Source organism: Bathycoccus prasinos (assembly GCF_002220235.1).
Source record: "Bathycoccus prasinos genomic : Chromosome_9".
NCBI lineage: Eukaryota > Viridiplantae > Chlorophyta > Mamiellophyceae > Mamiellales > Bathycoccaceae > Bathycoccus > Bathycoccus prasinos.
In genome coordinates this window covers 379,624-398,076 of record NC_024000.1, presented here as the reverse complement: position 1 = coordinate 398,076, position 18,453 = coordinate 379,624, and the positions used below count along the sequence as shown (strand labels likewise).

At 48.5% G+C, this 18,453-nt stretch overlaps 11 protein-coding genes across 11 annotated transcripts; 5 read left to right on the top strand and 6 right to left on the bottom strand.

Moving 5' to 3' along the window:
- Positions 1-496: 496 nt before the first annotated feature.
- On the top strand, positions 497-3,364 carry Bathy09g02160 (predicted protein; the record flags this gene model as incomplete). The annotated part of the gene is made up of 1 exon (XM_007510848.1): positions 497-3,364. The coding sequence occupies one exon, from the start codon at positions 497-499 to the stop codon at positions 3,362-3,364; it is 2,868 nt and encodes a 955-aa protein (XP_007510910.1).
- Positions 3,365-3,465: 101 nt separating this feature from the next.
- Bathy09g02150 (predicted protein) lies at positions 3,466-4,863 on the bottom strand (the record flags this gene model as incomplete). Its single annotated transcript, XM_007510837.1, has 1 exon — positions 3,466-4,863. One exon carries the CDS (start codon positions 4,861-4,863, stop codon positions 3,466-3,468), a length of 1,398 nt encoding a protein of 465 aa, XP_007510899.1.
- A 99-nt stretch (positions 4,864-4,962) lies between these two features.
- Bathy09g02140 (unknown protein) lies at positions 4,963-6,627 on the bottom strand (the record flags this gene model as incomplete). The annotated part of the gene is made up of 1 exon (XM_007510991.1): positions 4,963-6,627. The coding sequence occupies one exon, from the start codon at positions 6,625-6,627 to the stop codon at positions 4,963-4,965; it is 1,665 nt and encodes a 554-aa protein (XP_007511053.1).
- A 92-nt stretch (positions 6,628-6,719) lies between these two features.
- On the top strand, positions 6,720-7,250 carry Bathy09g02130 (predicted protein; the record flags this gene model as incomplete). Its single annotated transcript, XM_007510892.1, has 1 exon — positions 6,720-7,250. One exon carries the CDS (start codon positions 6,720-6,722, stop codon positions 7,248-7,250), a length of 531 nt encoding a protein of 176 aa, XP_007510954.1.
- A 140-nt stretch (positions 7,251-7,390) lies between these two features.
- Bathy09g02120 (unknown protein) lies at positions 7,391-8,275 on the top strand (the record flags this gene model as incomplete). The annotated part of the gene is made up of 1 exon (XM_007510925.1): positions 7,391-8,275. The coding sequence occupies one exon, from the start codon at positions 7,391-7,393 to the stop codon at positions 8,273-8,275; it is 885 nt and encodes a 294-aa protein (XP_007510987.1).
- A 175-nt stretch (positions 8,276-8,450) lies between these two features.
- Positions 8,451-9,931, bottom strand: Bathy09g02110 (predicted protein; the record flags this gene model as incomplete). The annotated part of the gene is made up of 3 exons (XM_007510993.1): positions 8,451-9,479; positions 9,632-9,678; positions 9,907-9,931. The coding sequence occupies 3 exons, from the start codon at positions 9,929-9,931 to the stop codon at positions 8,451-8,453; spliced, it is 1,101 nt and encodes a 366-aa protein (XP_007511055.1).
- Positions 9,932-10,442: 511 nt separating this feature from the next.
- Positions 10,443-12,020, top strand: Bathy09g02100 (predicted protein; the record flags this gene model as incomplete). The annotated part of the gene is made up of 1 exon (XM_007510905.1): positions 10,443-12,020. One exon carries the CDS (start codon positions 10,443-10,445, stop codon positions 12,018-12,020), a length of 1,578 nt encoding a protein of 525 aa, XP_007510967.1.
- Positions 12,021-12,161: 141 nt separating this feature from the next.
- Bathy09g02090 (predicted protein) lies at positions 12,162-12,971 on the bottom strand (the record flags this gene model as incomplete). The annotated part of the gene is made up of 1 exon (XM_007511218.1): positions 12,162-12,971. The coding sequence occupies one exon, from the start codon at positions 12,969-12,971 to the stop codon at positions 12,162-12,164; it is 810 nt and encodes a 269-aa protein (XP_007511280.1).
- A 404-nt stretch (positions 12,972-13,375) lies between these two features.
- On the top strand, positions 13,376-14,275 carry Bathy09g02080 (predicted protein; the record flags this gene model as incomplete). The annotated part of the gene is made up of 1 exon (XM_007511139.1): positions 13,376-14,275. The coding sequence occupies one exon, from the start codon at positions 13,376-13,378 to the stop codon at positions 14,273-14,275; it is 900 nt and encodes a 299-aa protein (XP_007511201.1).
- Positions 14,276-14,345: 70 nt separating this feature from the next.
- Positions 14,346-15,182, bottom strand: Bathy09g02070 (predicted protein; the record flags this gene model as incomplete). The annotated part of the gene is made up of 1 exon (XM_007511216.1): positions 14,346-15,182. The coding sequence occupies one exon, from the start codon at positions 15,180-15,182 to the stop codon at positions 14,346-14,348; it is 837 nt and encodes a 278-aa protein (XP_007511278.1).
- A 215-nt stretch (positions 15,183-15,397) lies between these two features.
- Bathy09g02060 (translation initiation factor IF-2) lies at positions 15,398-18,148 on the bottom strand (the record flags this gene model as incomplete). Its single annotated transcript, XM_007511240.1, has 1 exon — positions 15,398-18,148. The coding sequence occupies one exon, from the start codon at positions 18,146-18,148 to the stop codon at positions 15,398-15,400; it is 2,751 nt and encodes a 916-aa protein (XP_007511302.1).
- Positions 18,149-18,453: the final 305 nt, after the last annotated feature.

Genomic DNA, 18,453 nt, shown 5'->3' with positions numbered 1-18,453 from the left:
TGTGTGTATGTAACTGTGCGCGTGTGTGTTTTCCGACCGATCGACTCGCGCTTCCGAGAGCAAGCGAGCAAGCGACGGAGAAGAAAAAGTGTGACTCTCGATGAGATATATAAAAACCTCTCCTCGTTAAAGCGATTTGGATAGATGATAGACCAAAAAGCGTTCGGCTTTTTTTTTTCATACTTTTTGTGTGAAAAGTGAAAAAATGAAAAAGAACAGACGGGAGGGAAACAACTCTGCTCTTTCTGCGAAAAGAAGGAGAGTTTTTTTTTAAACGCGAGAGAATTTTCGTACACTTTTAAGCGCGCTTTTGTTTGCTCTTCAGAGAGAGAGAGAGAGAGAAAAAGAAAAACGAAGAAGACGCGCTTCACCCCAGCGAAAAGCGTTCTTGTTTCGTCGTTCTCCCTCGTTTTCTTCCTCTTGACTTCTTCGAGTATTTATTTTTAAAGAGAGAAGAAGAAGAACAGAGTTTGGGAGAAGAGAGAAATTCATCGACATGATCGAAGAAGCGCGAAAAGAACAACAAGAGGAAGAGGAGAAGAAGAATGCGACTGACAGTGCTGAGGACCAAGACCCCGCGACGACGAAGACTTTGAGCAAAGAAGAAGATGAAGATGAAGAAGACTACTCGACGTTAGAGGAAGTCACCAAAGAACTGTCCGACTTAAACAGTCGACCGGCGTGGTTCGACCCGCACGTTTTCGAGAAGGATGATTTCAACCCAGACGTCTACATCGACGAGATGTCTCCGTTTGTGACTCCGGAAGATTTAGCCGTGGAAGTGGAGAAATACGCGGACGACTTGCAGAACAAGTTAGTGGAAATGGTCAATCGAGATTATAAAGATTTTGTGGCGCTGACGACGGATTTAGTGGACGTGGACGCGTACGTGAAGGACATAAAAGAACCTTTGGAAGTTTTAAAAGGAGAAGTGGAAGAAGCGCGGGACGTGGTGAAGAAAGAGTTGGAGAAGTTGCAAAACGCGTTAGATAGGAGAGACGAGTTGGCGAGAGAGAGGGAATCGCTGGAGTTGATCATGGAAGCGACGACGGTGTGTAGTAAAGTGGAACGATTGTTGGAGGAGTTTGGGACGTCCGGGGACGGAGACGACGGAAAGAGAAAGAAGAGTAGTAATTTAAATAATAGTAAGGCGGAGTTTGTAGGAGGAGATGGAGGAGGAGGAGGAGGAAGAGAAGAAGGATTCGAGGACGACGGGGACGAGATCGTTCTCGTGGCAACCAACGTGGACATCGATATGGACGTGGATGGGGAAGGATTAGAATTCTTGCGCCCTTCGAAGACGTTTTTAGCCTCGGCTGAGAGAGCAGAAAGAAACGCGTCTTCCTCGGATAATAATACTTTGGCGGACGAAAATAGCGCGTTATCACCGAGAAAAGGTGGTTCATCTTCGGATGCGACGACGAGTAGTAGTAATAATGATAGAAGTGACGGACATAATTCTGCGGAAGAGAGGGCGCGAATTTTGTCGCGCGTCGCCGGCGAAGTGAACAGATTGAAGTTCTTCCTTTCTCAAGGTAAAGATTCGCAACAAATCAGAGCACTCAGCGACCGCGTGAAAAGTTGCGACGAGACGCTGCTGAAAGAACTCAACGGCGCATTCGCGGCTGCGTTGTTAGGCGCGAGCGAAGAGAGCAAAAAAGGTGGCATTCCCGGGACGAAACTAAAATCGGCTGCGTCTGTGAAGTTTCTATTGGAAGCGTACCAAGCCGTCGGACGCGCGAGCGATGCAGAGAAAACAGTCAGGAATGCTTTGGTAAAACCACTTGTATCAGAAGTCACCGACAGCGCTCCAGCACCGGCTGGTATCGGTGCTCGCGAGGACGTTTCGGAAATCTTGAAGAATTGCTCGGGAAAAGCGGTCGACGCGGTGTCTTTTCTTCTCGATATCGCCAAGGATGTTTCGTCGTCGGAATCGTCGTGCGATTTCTTAGGCGGCTCTGTTTTAGCTGAAATTGACGCGCAACTGCATGAAAAGCGACCGAGCTCTTTCTCTCCGGGCGTACCCGAAGCGTTCATCTCGAACTACGCCGCTTCGATGGCATTTATCGATGCTTTGCAGGCGAAAGCGAAGACGATATCGCAAGTTGCCGCGGATAAGTTCTTCGATTCAGATGCTTTGCGTACGTTTCATAAGCGATGGAATTTGAGCGTGTACTTTACGCTGCGCTTTCAAGAGATTGCCGGTGACGTAGACGCGACACTCACAAGACCGGGACTGGAAAGAGTGGGAAAAGGAGATGCGACGACGCCAACGGCAAAGTCACCGAAGAAAGACGGACCCCCGCAGTCCCCGAAATCGCCCAAAAAGCAACAAGAAATTAACGACGTACCTGGAGTATTCTCTCTTGCCGCTTCTGACGCGGCGTTCCGAAATGCCATGCGGTGCTTTGCCGACGACGTGTACGTACCGGCGCAGGCGGACAAGTTTGTTCGTCTGGCAGCGCAAATCGTGTCGCGCTATCGCGCGTGGGTTTCGGTTGGAACTGAATACCTGGAAGAAACTGCGCTTATTAACGCTGCCGCGGAGAAGAGTGAGAATACTTCGGATGATGCGGGTGGTTCCTCCTCAGCAGCAACGGCGGCGAGACGGACGACGAGCTCGAACACGTGGGGCGCCACGGCTGGTTGCGAAGAACTCGCCACGGTTCGTTCGGAGGTTGAATTGTTCTCTAAAAAAGTAAAGGAAGATCTCGTTAAAGTTGCGGCAAAGAAAGTTGGTGGTGGTATTAAGGACCCTGAAGATCGCAATGCGGCTACAAACGCAACGAGCCAGTGCCTAGAACTTGGCGCGGTCACGCTCGATGAATTCCTGCCCAAAATTACGTCCGCCATTGCTCTCATCGTGACCGAAAGATGCACCGAAGCGTTGAAGCAACTGAAAGGCATCACGGCCACGTTTCGAATGACAAACAAACCAACCCCGAGCAAGCATTCGCACTTTGTGCCAATGTTGCTCCAGCCTCTTTCAAAATTCTGTGAAGAATCGCAACGAACGAGACGTCTGTCTCCCATAGCCGCGAAGGAGTTGACGAGAGAAGTCTGTGAAGGCGTGACGAAGAAATATGCGGAAATGGCGAGCGATTTAGTCGCTACTGTCCTGAAAACCGAAGCGAGTTTGAATCGCTTAAAAGACAGACAAGGCAAAGGTACGGCTGCTTCGGCTGATGCGACAAAGACGGGTGGTAAATTGAGCGACACGGATAAAATCTTAAAGCAGTTGCATCTCGATGTTGCTGAGTATGCGTCGCGATTAATTTCTGTGAACGTGCAACCGAGCTCGCTGGAGGCGTTTCCAGCGCTTTGGAAAGCGTTGGCTCCCGAGGACGAACCGTTGCCGGCATGATGCACCAAAGCAACTGCAACTATGTACGTTTATTAGAACTATTGCAATCTATAAGTTATTTCTATACAATCTATTATTGAAGACTATTTAGGACATACCAATCAAATCGCTCGGCTTTTCTTCGCGTACGTTCGACTCATAACTTCGATTGGGTATCTCCACTCGACTTTATCACTACCGACGTTAAACTCAAATCGAAGCACCCAAGCCAACTCCATTTTCGTCGTTCGAAACGATCCTGGAGCTTCTAACGGGACTGACGCCGAAAAGAACGTTCGACGAATGCGTTCTATGCACCGTTCAGAGCCTTCCGCCCATATCTTCCGCAAGACTGGCAACTTCGAAGAATCAGCACCTCCATTACTATTGCTACTGCTATTACTGCTACCACCACCTTCAATACTACTCAACGCAATCTCCTCCGTTTCCAAAGTCCAAGAATACGATTGAACTGGCATCGCTTCCATACTTTCTGGCTTTGTGTTTTCAAAATCAAATACGCACGAGACCAACTCCCCGCAGGCAACCACCGGTAATGGGTTCGCTGGCGTTATCTTACAAATAAACTTATTCCCTGTTGTAATCGCGTACGTTCTCTGTTGCGATTTCTGCATTTTTGACATCTCTAGAATTTCCCTCAAGCTTTCGTCTGCGTCGCCGCCTTGCAACGTCGCCTGGCGCAACTCTACGTCGTCGCCCCAAGTATCGGATGACCTGTCCGACCAAGACGGCAAAACACCTCTAGGCGTCACCGGTCCACTCCTGGCAGCTGGATTACTACTGCTATTATTATTATTATTGTTATTGTTATTATTATTAGATCCACTAACACTGTGATTGCCGCTGCTATTAAAACTCTCGCTTATTCTCAAATCCTCGAATCGAGGCGTCCCGCTCAAGCTTTTCGGCGGCTTTGGCCCGGCGTGCACTTTCAAAGGCATTTCAATCACAACCGGTTCCATCTCTCCTCTTAACTTGCACGAAAAGATCACGCAATAATAGTACCGACAAATCTGACCTCTGTACGTCGGCGGTAACCCAGGCGGTATTTGAATCGTAAACTTTAAAACGTGTCGTTCGTTCGGCCTCAAGAGCACGTTCTCTAAAACGCTCCCAGGTGGCGAACGCGCGATGAACCGTTCGCCCGATTTCAACGAGTTATGCATCGCGTTACTACTGGTACTGGTACCACGCGGTGGTTGCACCCAAACCGGGTTCAGGCGTTCAATCCCTCGCCATTCGACCTCGATGGTTTCCACGAACGGGAGGAAGGAAACGTCGTCGTTGGTCTCGTTCGTTCTTTGAGTAGGTGATTGATGATGCGGCCCCCCGGAACGACTTTGCGCACCAGCAGTGGCGCCGTCGCCGCGGTGGTGAGTAGCATCGTACCCGTCCCCGAGAGAGACGACCAACTTCACGACGGATTCTTTTCCCGGAGTCACTCGCGCGCGATCGCCGAGGTCTGCGAACAGTTTTACTTTCGACGAAGAGGGGAACATTTTGAGGAGGATGTTCTGCAGTTTTTAGACGATGTTTTTTCTTCTTTACGACTAAAAACAATCTATTACTAACTGTATAAGCTATTATTATTACCCGCTTTACACCAGATCCGCCCACCCGTTAGACGGAACGTCGCTCTCTTCTTCTTGTCCCACTTCTTGTTCTTCGTGGTCTTCTTGTTCATCTACTTCTTCTTTACTGTCTTCGGTCGCGGCGTCCCCCTCTTCTTCCGCGTCGGCGTCTTTGTCGTTGTTGTCTTCTTCTCCTCCTTCTCCTCTTTCAGACGAAGCAGACGATGTCGATTTCGGAAAAGCGTCGTTACGAAAGTGCAAGTTACCACAGTTCATGGTCGTTTCCTCTCCGTCGTCGCAGTAGACCACTTTTTTTTCTCTGGCTAACGCTCGGAAAATAGCCACTTCTACGTCCATGCCGGTACTCACGATTTCCCTCGTCGGCGGGTACCGACCTTTCCCAGAATCAAAGTATCTGTACTTTTCCAGCTTTGAACCATCGGAGTGCGTTCGACCGAATCCATACAACGATACTCGATCGCACACTTGCATTAACGCGAACGCGGCGACAAATCCAACCGACGGCTGCGTGCCTTTCGTTTTCAAAGTAAAACCCATCTTCTCGAGCTTCCATCTGTACAATTGGAAAAAATCTCTCGCCGCCGCTTCCATTCTCGGCGTGACCACGATTAATTGCACGTCCGTTCGCCGCCATTTCTCCCTCAACGCTTGCGCCAGTCCGACTGATTGTAACGTGATACCTTTTGTCGCGCCGGTTAAAATTAAATTCGCCCCCCACTCCAACGGCAAATCCGCCGGCGATAACCCGCCTTTTTCTGGAAGCGAATACTTGTGGATCCACGGCTTCGATAAGGCTCTGAAATTAGACCGCTCTCCGACATCCTTCGTCTGAGTATGTTTATCCCCATTACCTTTCAACGGTGAATCCGCCCGCGCTTGGTTCAATCGCACGACCGAATCGTGCGACTCAATCGCGCTCGCAAAATTTCTCCCCACCACGTTTCCGCTCGACCCGACTAAAGCACAACTCGAATCCGATAACTTTGAATCCACATCTTTAAACCTTAACTTAATCGCATCAAAATCAATCGCTAAATACCTCTTTGGCAACGTTTCGAACCGAAATTTCTTCGCGTTCGATTGCGTGATAAACGCGTCGCGTTTGTGTAATCCAGTAGGTAAAATTTTCGGATCGATATCTATTCGCGGGAGCGCGTCCAAGGTAACTTTCACGTCGAGAATAGTACCTTTGATGGTTTCGTCTACATCTGGTTCGGTGAGGTTATACATTCGTCTGTATATCCCTCCATCCGAGGCTCTTTGCTCGCTATTGTTCGAACTACTACTACTGCTGCCACTGCTTCCACTGCTACTACTACTAGATTTTTTACCGCTGCCGCTCGAAGAAGACGCTCGTCGAGGGGTCGTCGTCGTCGTAGGCCTCGTCCTCCCTTCGCTATCTCTTTCGTGCTGCGGCGCCAAACTCTTTTGTTGCTTCTGCTGCTCTGATAATACGTTCTCGTTCTCGTTCCTACTCCTAAAAGAGAGGTCGTCCTCGGTTGTTCTCAACAAGACGTTCGGCAACGCGAACAGGATGAGACTGAACAAGAACAAACCGAGCGTGATTAAAGTGTCCCTCGATAGTCCTCCAAGTAATGCAGCTTTTCGTCGTCCACGCGGTTGGTGTTGGTGTTGTTTCGGGGAGAAGAGTCTGCCTCTCATCGTCGTCATCTCTTTCTTCTCTTTGCGCAGAAGAGTGTCGATGCTTGTTGTGTGTGTGTGTGTTCTGATACTCTATGAAGCCGTTTTGAAATAAGAATGCGATGAACTCACATCCCCTAAAGCTAATAACAAGAATAGACTTCAGACTTCACACAGACAAAATGATTACGCGCGCTGCTTTTAATGTGGGCATTATTCCCACCGATACTAAAACGTCTTCCTCTTCTTCGAGCTTCGCTCGTGGTGGTGCTGCTGCTGCTTCTCTCGCGAGACACAAAGAACAACACCATCCCATCACCGTCGTCAAACATCACCGTCGTCATCATCATCATCTTCTTCGCGCGACGAAGAAGGGGGGCCCACAGAAGACAGAAGACACCAACAAAAGTAGCAGCAAAAGTACTAATTTCATCAAATACCAATCGAAACCGTACACGGATAAAGACGGCGACAATCCTCGTCCGTGGTACATCGACGAAGCTTCGGGCAAAGCGAACGGAATCGTCGTTATCGTCGTCTTTTTAGCCTCGCAAGTGTTCATAGGAACGGTGTTGCAACCGTTGGCGGTGTTTATCAATCAGCTGTGGGAACCCATCGTCGGTGGGAATTTGTATTTAGACAACATATATTGATATATAAGTCCGATGTCCCTCCATATCGCGCGCTGATGCGTTGATGAAACACATGAGTATTCCCCAGAACACATCCTCACAAATAACAAACACCTACAGACTCTCTCTTCCGCTTGCTTTATATGTTCTGAAAAGAGTGAATGACCACCACCAAAACCAAAAGATACGTTCGCGAAGACGGTCGCTTACTCGACACGCTCCGCGAACAAACGTCGGTGTTAAACACCATCACTCGATCGACGTCTTCGTGCGAGTGGCACTCCGACGAGACGAAAGTTGTCTGCTCGATTCAAGGCCCGAGAGAACTCCAATTCTCCTCGCTCTCTCAGAGCAAAGAAGACGGAGAACGGCTGGTCGTGGAAAGTTACTGCAAGTTACTTCCTTCGAAAAATGACGACGAGGACGACGGGTCGTCCTTCGACGACCCTTTGAAGGAGGAAAAAGAGAAGGAAAGAACGACGGAACAGTTTGTGAAATCCTGCGCAAAGGCGGCGATTGAGTTGGAGAAAAACGCCTCGTTTGGTCTCATTGTGAGCGTGCAAGAGCTGAAAAACGACGGGAGTTTTCTCTCCTGCGCGTTAAATGCGGTCGGGTTAGCGTTGATTTTATCTGGAGTCGAAACGAAAGGATGGATGTGCAGCTCGACCGCGTGTTTGATGGAAATGAGCAGTGGGAAAGGGGAGGGGGAGACACCCACATTCGCGCTCGCGCTCGACCCGACGAGAGAGGAAGAGATGAAAGCGAAAGCGACGATGACGTGCGCGTTTTTAATCAACGAAGAGACAGAGGATAAAACGATACTGCTAGGCACGAAGATGCGTGGAAAAATGACCGAGACGGAAGTGTTTGAATGCGTGGCGTTGTGTAGAGATGCGGCGACGAGCGTGTGTACGTATTTCGATCGAGTGTTGACGCTTCGCGAGAGAGAGTTCGAAGAGAGATATCGAATCACCGACGAGAAGGTGGAAAAGTGGAAGAAGATGATGGAGAGCATCGCGGAGGAGACAAAAACCAAGGCGGTATGATAGAGATATTTAGGTAGATGATAGATTTAGTGATAGTTTCAGGATATTTAGTTAATAGTATGGTATGACACAATATGAATGAATTTTGTTTGTAATGTTCCATGAATGAAATCGTCTCTTCCTCTCTCTCTCTCTTTCTCTCTCTCTTTTATATTGTAATTAAAGCGTTCCTTCTTTACGCGTGGTAGCCCAAATCGCCGTGCGCTTGTATATTTTGCGCCGCCTCGGCTTGCGCCTTCGCAATATCGTCTTGCCGCGATCGCCCACTTTTCTGGTCTCTGAACGCCGCTGCTTTTTTCTTCTTCTCTTCCACTTGAGCTTTTACTTCTCGCACGCGTTGTAACAACTCTGCGTTCATGTAACTCACTCGAAATGTGAACCCAGGAGGTCGGCTCGCGGCCAACGTCAAGTTACGCCACTTATCCTTCAAATCTACTCCTGTTCTTTCCGATTGCCCGAACGATTGCGTTAAAATTTCCGACCACTTTCCTAAGCCGTACGCGGCGACGCCATCGATCAACGCTTTCACCTCTTCTTCGGTAAATCTTTCGCGATCTTTCGCTTTACCGTCGGCGTTGCGGTACGGTTTCTTTTGTTGCGATTTCACTTTATCCTCTGGGTCGATGTCGTCTACGACGTCGACTGCAACGCCTACCATTTGTAAGGCAGCGCGGACCTCCTCTTGCGTCATGTCTCGCTCGTCTGAAAGAGACACCTTAAATTTAGCTAAATCCTCTTTCAACGTCAATATGATTTGAACGTTGTTTTTAATTCCGGCTTGCCTTACGGTCATGGATCTCTTACACACGTTTGCACCCAGGGTTAAAATCATATCGTTCAAAGCCAACTTCCCGCCTGTCCTATCCGATATCTTCTTCTTCAACGCGGTTATCGCCGCATCCTTCTCAATATCTAATTGCAACGGAATGTTAATATCTTTACCCATCATACACATAACGGAGAATTGGTACTTTTTGTTCGCGTCTGCCTCATCGTCCGGCGAGAACGCGTACGGGTCCAACGGTATGTTGTTGCGAGCAGCGATGGGTTGTTGCGGGCGAGGGACGAGTTGTTGTTGCTGTTGGTGGATTTGGATGTGCGGCTTTTTCTCTTCTTCGTTGGCATCGTCGTCGGAGGAATCCGCCTGGGGTCGTTGTTTCTTCACCGGCGCTTTCTTTGCCGGCGCTTTCTTTGCCACGGCAGCCTGTTTTGTCGTATTTTTTATTGTTCGAACGAGAATAACACATTGTTGTCAGTTTTCTCTCACTTGTCTCTTGAATATCTCGTCGAATTGGGAACGAAAGTGCCAATTCAAAAAAATTGCCTCGAAACACATTAGAGGAGTACTCTTCTTACCTTTTTCTTCGCCGGTACGGCCTTTAAAGTACCTTTACTGACGACACCTGATTTCGAGGAAAGAGAGAGAGTAATATTTTGTCAGTCTTTGTTCAAACGTATTCTTGTTGTTCGACGAGAGAGAGAAATGGAAATATCCGACACGACGAAAGAGAATTCAAATTGGGAGAGACCGCCGGGAGGGGAAGCAGAGCGCTTCGTGTGTGTGTCGAGTGCGCAGAGCGTCACTGCCCCGCTTTAAGATTCTCTCTCTCTTTCTCTTTTCACATCCTCACCTTTTTTCTTCTTCGGCGCAGCCATCTCTCTTGTATCGTAACCGAGGGGGGGGGGAGTTCGTTAGTATATAATAAACTTTGCGTGAGAGTGATGAATGCAATGGGGTTTAGCGCTAAACCCCAATCAAAAGCGGATCAAAATTCTCCTTTTTTTTTTGTTTTTTTTGTTTTTTTCCTTTCTTGAATGAAAAGTTCCTTTTTTTTGGTCCTCCGCAAAAAAAAAGAGGCCACACAAAGTCGTCAATAACAACCTCTTCTTCTTCGTATACGCGAACAGAATATTATACATATATAATCTTTATTAAAGCAGATATACTACTTTCCATTTCATTTCCGGCGAGTGCTACTACGACGACTACGACGACTACTTGTGGTGGTGTCACGAAACGTAAGAGCAACAACACGCGAGGAGAAGAGAGAGACAAAAAAGCGTTCGATCATCAGTCTGAGTCTGAGAAGAAACAATCAAATCTCAAATAAGAGCGAAGACTTTTGCACGCGCATAGTTTTATTTTGTGGAGAAAGAAAGAAGAAAGATGAACATTCAAATCGAGGATATTCTCGGGCAAACCTCGAACGCGTCTTCCATCCACCCGGCCTCGAGTTCCAACAACAACAACGATAACTTGTTGAGATGTAAAACCAAAATTGTTTGCACGTTAGGACCAAAATCGAGAGAGTTGCACGTGTTGGAGGAACTTTTGCGAAGCGGCATGTCTGTCGCGCGATTTAATTTTTCGCACGGGTCGCACGAGTACCATCAAGAGACGTTGGACGTTTTGAGACAGGCGTGCGCGAACACTCGGTTAATGTGTGCGGTTTTATTAGACACGAAAGGACCGGAAATTAGAACTGGGATGTTGGAAGACTCGAAGCCGGTGTTGTTAACCGCCGGGAGACAAGTGACGTTGACGACGGATTATAGCGCGTTCGGGAACGAAAATATGATCGCGTTGTCGTATAAGAAATTAGCCGAAGACGTTGTTCCTGGGGCACAAATATTGATCGGCGACGGGTCGATTGTTTTGGAGGTGATTTCCTGCGACATCGCAAACGGGACGGTGCAAGCGATGTGCACAAACACGGCGACGCTCGGGGAGAGAAAGAATGTGAATTTACCCGGGGTGGTTGTCGATTTACCGACGATCACGGAGAAAGATCGCATAGATATCGTAGAGTGGGGGATGAAAAATAAAGTGGACTTTATTGCGGCAAGTTTTGTCAGGAAAGGCTCGGACGTGAGAAACATTCGAGAGGTGTTGGGCGAGGAAGGGAGAGAGATTCAAATCATCTCTAAAGTTGAAAACCAGGAAGGTTTAGTAAATTTTGACGATATTTTAGCCGCCTCAGACGCGATTATGGTCGCCAGAGGTGATTTAGGCATGGAGATTCCGACCGAGAAGATTTTCTTGGCGCAGAAATTGATGATTGAAAAGTGCAACGCAGCTGGGAAACCAGTCGTCACCGCGACACAAATGTTAGAATCGATGGTGCAAAACCCACGACCGACGAGAGCGGAAGCTACCGATGTCGCGAATGCGGTTTTAGACGGCACAGATTGCGTGATGTTGTCCGGTGAAACTGCCGCGGGGTCTTACCCAGTAGATGCGGTGAAAGTCATGTCGAAGATTTGTAACGAAGCGGAGGCGTCCATCGACCATTACATCTTGTTCAAAGCTATTTTAGCGCAAGTGGAGAAACCGATGATGCCGTTAGAATCTTTGGCTTCATCCGCGGTTCGCACAGCGCAGAAAGTTCGAGCGGCTTTGATTGTAGTCTTGACGCACGGAGGGAGCACGGCGAGGCTCGTGGCAAAGTACAGACCGAAAGTGCCGGTGTTGACGGTTTTTGTGCCAACGTTGACGACAGATTCTTTGACGTGGACGTGTTCCGGCGAGACGCCGGCAAAGCAAGCGCAGTTGACGAGGGGTTTGATTCCACTCTTGGCAGAAGGTTCCGCACGAGCGACGGATACTGACACGACGGATGAGATATTGTCTGCGGCGGTATCTTACGCGAAAATCGCTGGATACTGCGAAAAAGGAGACGCCATCGTCGCGTTGCATAGAATCGGGAACGCGTCTGTGATTAAAATCCTGAACGTTGGTGAATGAAAAAGAAGAAGAAGAAAAAGAAGAAACATATACAATTATACATGATACTCTCTTGTTGTAAAAAGAATATTTTCACTAATACACATATACATGATAACTTTTTACCATGGTACAATCGAAGAATCTATACACACAAACAAACTAATCTACTTTCTTTAAGGACGGGGTATTTAACAAACCGACGACATCTTTCATCGGAAACGCGAAATTTTCCAGCTCCACCCTCTCTCTCGAAATCGTCAACGGGTTCGCACACATCGATGAGTCTCTCATGTTCAGCGTCTCCCTCAGTAACTTTCCAAATCTTCGTCTTTTCTTCCCCCGAACCCTGGCGCTGTTACTCGCGTGATCGTCGTCCTCTTTCACCAACTCAGAAAACTGCTTCGCGAACACTCTCGTCGTGACGAGAAACCACATCGAACCAAACATCAACCCAATCGCGGCACCCGCGACGACTTGCTCGATCGTGTGGTACCCTAACTCGACTCTAGAATACCCCACGATTACTGCTATTGGAACAGTCATCAACGAAAGCACAGAAGATGACACATCCACTCCCGCTTTTTCTCCCTCTCCTCGATATTTCTTCGCGTGTTTCCACCTCCTCAACAACACCAAAACCGACATCGCGCTGTTAAAAAACGCCAACTGCGCGTGCGAACTCGGCATCCCGTGCGTGTCGCAAAAATCCAATCTCTGACACGATTTCGGTCTCTCCTGTTGCAAGTAGTGTTTTAACAGCTGCGCTAAGCATTCGTTTAAGAATATTCCAACCACTAAGGTGAAATCGAACAGTTCTCGTTGGGAACAGAAACAGGCGATGGTGTGCGCGACCGTGAAGATTGGAGATAAAGAAGCGATGGCTAAGAATTTGCCTTTGAAATAATAGGAGTCGTCAATTATTGGGTATCTCACGTACGTCAATGAGAACGGTTTCGTCGTCGTTTTCATCGTCAAGTCAAGTCTCTCGCAGACTAAACTTGAGAGAAGTAATTTTGGGGAAGAAAAGCGAAGCGTCGTCGTTACTTTTTTTGTTCGTTAAAACAGAACAAATAACAACAACGATCGACTCTCACGCGCCGGCTTCGAATACGGGGCGGCCGCCACGCGCCGACAAAGAGAAGGAGGAGGAGAAAAGAGTTTTTGAGAGGAACGTGTCGTCTTCCTCGCTTTCCTCTCTGACGAAACGAACGAGACGCGCGAATTCGTCTTTCGTATCTTTAGAGATTTTGAGCGGAGAAGAGGAAAGCGTCGAAAGCGTTTTCCCCCCGCAGCAAACTTCTCCTCGACGACGACAAAAAAGCCGGAAAAATAACGATAGGATGCGGAATACTAATTTTAACGCGTTGACTGTAATGAACGAGCGGTATCGAGTCGCGTTTGACATCGCGCTTCTTTTGATTTTATTATCCATCGGCTTCTCTTTAGAGTTTGCCGAGCCTTACGAAAAATTTCTCAACGAGAATTTGATTTATCGACTGCGATATCCGATGAAGAAAAATTCTGTTCCAACGGCCGTTCTGCCATTTATCAGCATCGTGTTTCCTTTACTGTGCATATTTCTGTGCTCGAAAATGGATACATCGGGGAGAAGAGCGAGAAGCACGGCGGCGAGTTTGGGTTTACTGTTATCCGTCGCGATATCGTTTGTGTTCGTGAACAGCGTGAAACAGGCATGCGGAAACTATAGACCGGATTTTGCGGCGAGATGTTGGGGTAGCGCTACAGCTGACCCGGTATGGAAAGAGTACGGTAAACCAGATTGTGGAAATTTGGAGAATGAGAGCTTATTGAACGACGTGAGGCAAGGAAGAAGATCGTTTCCGAGCGGGCACACGAGCATGTCTTTTTCAGGATTGTTTTACTTGAGCTTGTATTTAATGTATTATTTGAAATGTTTTGGCGGTTCTAGAACCAACACCGAGCGAACAGAAGCGTTCGTTTGGAAAGTTTTGATTAGCTTAGCGCCGCTTTCTGTGGCAGTCGGAGTTGCCATCACGCGAATTCGCGATATGTGGCATCATCCGGAGGATGTGATTGTAGGTTCTTTACTTGGCGCCGGGACGTCAGCGTTTGCTTTCTCGCTGCAAGGATTTAGCGTTTCAGACACGAACACTTCTTCGAATCTCTCCAAGTATCAAAGGTTGAACGCCGAGGGAGTCAACGACGCCTCTCTCGAGGACGATAACGAGGAAGACGAACGGACAAATATGGCGGTTCGTCCAAGTTCGATGTTAAATTTGAACGAAATGTGAATAAAATGATGATGCTTTCATTAGCGAGCGTGCTACTACTACTGTAAAATGGCTACATCTACTGTAAAGGCTATAATTCGATTGGTCGCACGCTAACTTTCTTTCCTGCCTCGTTTGGATCTTCAAAACTCACATTCTTCTCCCCGAAATTCATAGCAAGCGAAAATCGCTCTCGGTGCGAAGCTACCACTCCGTGCAATAACTTGGGCTCGAACAAGACGAGTTTTCCTCGTTGAGGACGAATGATTACGTACTCGCACCACTCTCCCATATTCTCATTCTTCCGCATTGCGGCCGAAGCCGTCCTCAAGAGCAGATCACCAGGCTTTGGTTCCTGCGCCGCTGCGGAGTCAACATCGGCTTCGTAGTCGTCGAAATAAAACACTCCGCTAAGCTTAGCGCTCGCGTGGTTATGCAAGCCGTTGCTGTTATTTGTACCGAGCCTGTTTATCCAAGACGTGGTCATTGGAGGACGAGTGCGTTTCAACGACGGGAACGATTCGAGTTGCATACTCACAAAACGCAGGAACTGAGGGAGAAATTTCGACGACATCTCACCCTTCTTCGCTTCTTCCTCATCATCATCTGCTACTGTCAGTCTCTGTAGAAAATCTGGCGTGGAGTGGTAACCACCGTCTTCGTTCGATACGCGAATGCCTTTTCGTGTCGTGACTTCTTCTTTCGAGCGAGTGCACAGAGCCTCTCTTATTTCCTCATCAAACTCTTCCAGCATAACTGTTTTCACAGCCCATTCGTGTCCGAATTCGTTGGCTGATATGTCATCGACTGGAAACGTCCTCAGTTGATTGAATTCATCAATCTTCGTCTCACCTCCTTCTTTTGGTCGCGCTTGTCTGTACTCTTTGAATGGGCCGAGAATCTGTCTCAGAAGAACATCATGAGACATTATTTTTGTACAATTGTAGAAAAATTCAGGAAATAAAACTAAGTATTTGTCGATTGTCGAGACGATAGATACATACTATTGCGCCACTGATACTCGCTCTCATTATTAATTTTATGTTGTACTTAGATATATTATTATGATACCCGATTATTGTTCTTACTTGTTGTTAGCCTATGATGACATGTTTTATCGATATAGTGTTAGAAAGTTTATGCTTATTTAGCTGCGGCGGGAGGTGGTGTCTCCGCGCCGCGTTTCCTTTGATACTTCTCCAATTCCGCCGCCGCTTTCGCTGCTCTCTCCTCATCTTTACTGCGATACTCTTTGACTTGTTCTTTGAGCGTTTCCGACGCAGATTCTAACGTTTGCTTTCTCTCGACTAAATCGAAGCACTCGATGATGTCGCCTTCCTTGAAATCGGGCCATTCTGGATCGCCGCCGATGCCGCACTCTTCGCCAGAGTCGACTTTTTTCACCGCATCTTTAAATCTACGCAAAGAACCAACTTTACCATTGTACATTTCTTTTCTGTTCGGTCCTCGAACAACGCGCATGAACGTTCCTTTTTTAATGCTACCTTCGAGAACTAACGAACCTGCAACTTTAGAGGAACCGCCGCCAAAGACCGCTTTCACTTCCGCCTTGCCAACCGGAACTTCATCCTTTACTTCGGACAGTTTACCTTCCATGGCGTCTCGGATTTCGTCAATCAATCCATAAATAACATCGTACGATCTTATTTCGACTCCCGCGCGTTTAGCAACGTCCTCAACGCGATCAGAGGCTGGCGTGTTGAACGCCAGGATGATGCCACCAGACGCGGCTGCTAAATCAACGTCTGACTCGGACACTTCGCCCACAGAAGACAAAAGAAATCTCAATTGCACGCGATCTTGAGGTAATTGCATTAACGCAGCTTTAATAGCTTCGGTCGAACCGGAAACATCCGCTTTTAGAATCAAGTTAATCGTTTGCAGAGAATCCTCCACGACACCGGAAATATTCGTCAAACTCGCCACGTTACCGGCGACGGCTCCGAGACGAGAAGATCTCGCTTCTTCCGTAGCTTTTTCGGCTCTTTCTCTCGCATCTTGCTCGGACTCGCAGACTGCAAACTCGTCTCCGGCGACTGGAACACCATTCAAACCCAGAACACTGACTGGCATGGATGGTCCGGCGAATTCAATCTTCTCTCCTGTGGCGGACTCCATGGCGCGAATCTTGCCATGGACTTCTCCGACGGAAATCGGATCACCGACTTTCAAAGTACCAGCTTGGACTAACAAAGTTGCAATTGAACCTCTCTGTTTATCCAGTTGCGCTTCGATGACGGAACCTAACGCTAGTTTATTCGGATTGGCGGAGAGTTCGGAAATTTCAGATTGTAAGGCGATAGTTTCCAACAAATCATCAATGCCTTCTCCAGTCTTCGCGGAAATTGGAATCATGGCTGTTTCTCCACCCCATTCTTCACAGGTCAAACCAACTTTGGCCATTTCTCCGCGCACAAACTCAATATCCGCAGCCGGTTTATCGATTTTGTTGATGGCGACGATAATTGGCACTTCCGCCGCTTGCGCGTGCGCTACGGCTTCCTCTGTTTGCGGTCTCAACCCGTCGTCCGCAGCGACGATGATAATGGCAATATCCGTCACCCTCGCGCCTCGCGCACGCATAGCTGAGAACGCTTCGTGACCTGGAGTATCTAAAAATGTAATTGTCGTTTCTTCTTCGTCTTCTCCAACTGGAGTTGTGATTTGATAGGCGCCGATGCCTTGGGTTATTCCTCCGGCTTCTCCGGCGGCAACTTTCGACTTTCGAATGTAATCTAAAAGCGACGTCTTCCCGTGATCGACGTGACCCATGATTGTCACCACTGCCGGTCTAGGTTCTAAGAACTCTTCATCTTCTTCCGTGTTGAACTTTGTGGTTTTCCTCGCTTCGTGCGTGACGCCTTTTTCGTCTTCGTCGATCCACTCCACCGCCATATCCTCGGCAACGGCAACGACAGTATCTCTGTCTAGCATTTGACCCATTTGCACGGCAATACCCTTCATGAATAAAACTTTGATGATATTTGCCTGAGTAGTGGCCAATTCAGCCATGAGCTCTTCGATCATGAAACCATCTTTCGGCACAACTAACAGCTCCACGGCGACATCCTTCTCCTCCTCGGCTTGGATTCTTCTCATCTGCACTCTCTGCGCTTTACTTTTTCTGCCCTTCTTCAAACGGTCAGTCCCCCCGGCGCCGCCGAACGCGGCATTTTTCGGACGACCACCTCGGCCGGTACCATCTTGCACGCGTCGATCAAACTTATTTCCGGCGCCTCTACCCGCGCCTCTACCGGCGCCTCTACCCGCGCCTCTACCGGCGCCTCTACCGGCGGCAGACCCTCTTCCTCCTCTTCCGCCGCCTGGCCCCGAGGGTGCAAATCGGCCGCCACCACCACCCGGTCCAGCTCTCGGGCCGTCTCTGCTTTGAAATCCTCCTCCTCTTCCACCGCCTCGACCGCCTTCAAAGTCACCTCGACCTCTCCCTCGGCCGGCTCCCCGACCTCCTCCCCGGCCTCCTCTTCCACCGCCATCTCCAGGTCCTCGACCGCCCCCTCCATCACCCGGCGTCGTCGTCCCGTCGCGTCTGATCAACTTCCCATCCGGGCCTCTCACGAACCTAGATTTTCTCTTCGGTTCCTCCTCGTCGTCCGTGGAGGCCTGACTCGTGGCCGTCGCTTCCGTTCGAACGAGTAAACGCTGTTGTTTCTGTCGTTGTTTATCATCATCACAGTCGTCGTCGTCGTCACCCGAAAAAAGGCGCATCGCCCCGAACGCCGTCACCGGCGGCAGAGCGACAGAAGACGAAGTAGAACTCGGACGGCGCGCAATCGGTTGACTGTGCATCGCAGAAGAGTTGTTCCGCGTGGCAAATGATGATGGCGTCACCGCCTTTTGCAGCGAAGAAAACATGATGATGAGTGTTTATCTCTTGTTCTCAATTTTGCCGGCTGATGACACACAGTGTGATGGAAAATAATCCGTATATATCAGTCGTCCTCTCTCTCCCTCTCTCGTCGTTTTAATACTATCACGTGTTATCCAAACGCGCGTTTTCACGAAACAGAATTATTTATATCTGTGTAAACGTTTGTGTGTGTGCGTGTGTGTGTATCCTTCTTAGACGCGCGCACAACAACAAGGAAAAGATGAGGAGAAGAGGGCAAAAAATGAAAACCTCAAAAAGGAAGGGTCTTCTCCTCTTTTCCTCTTTTTTT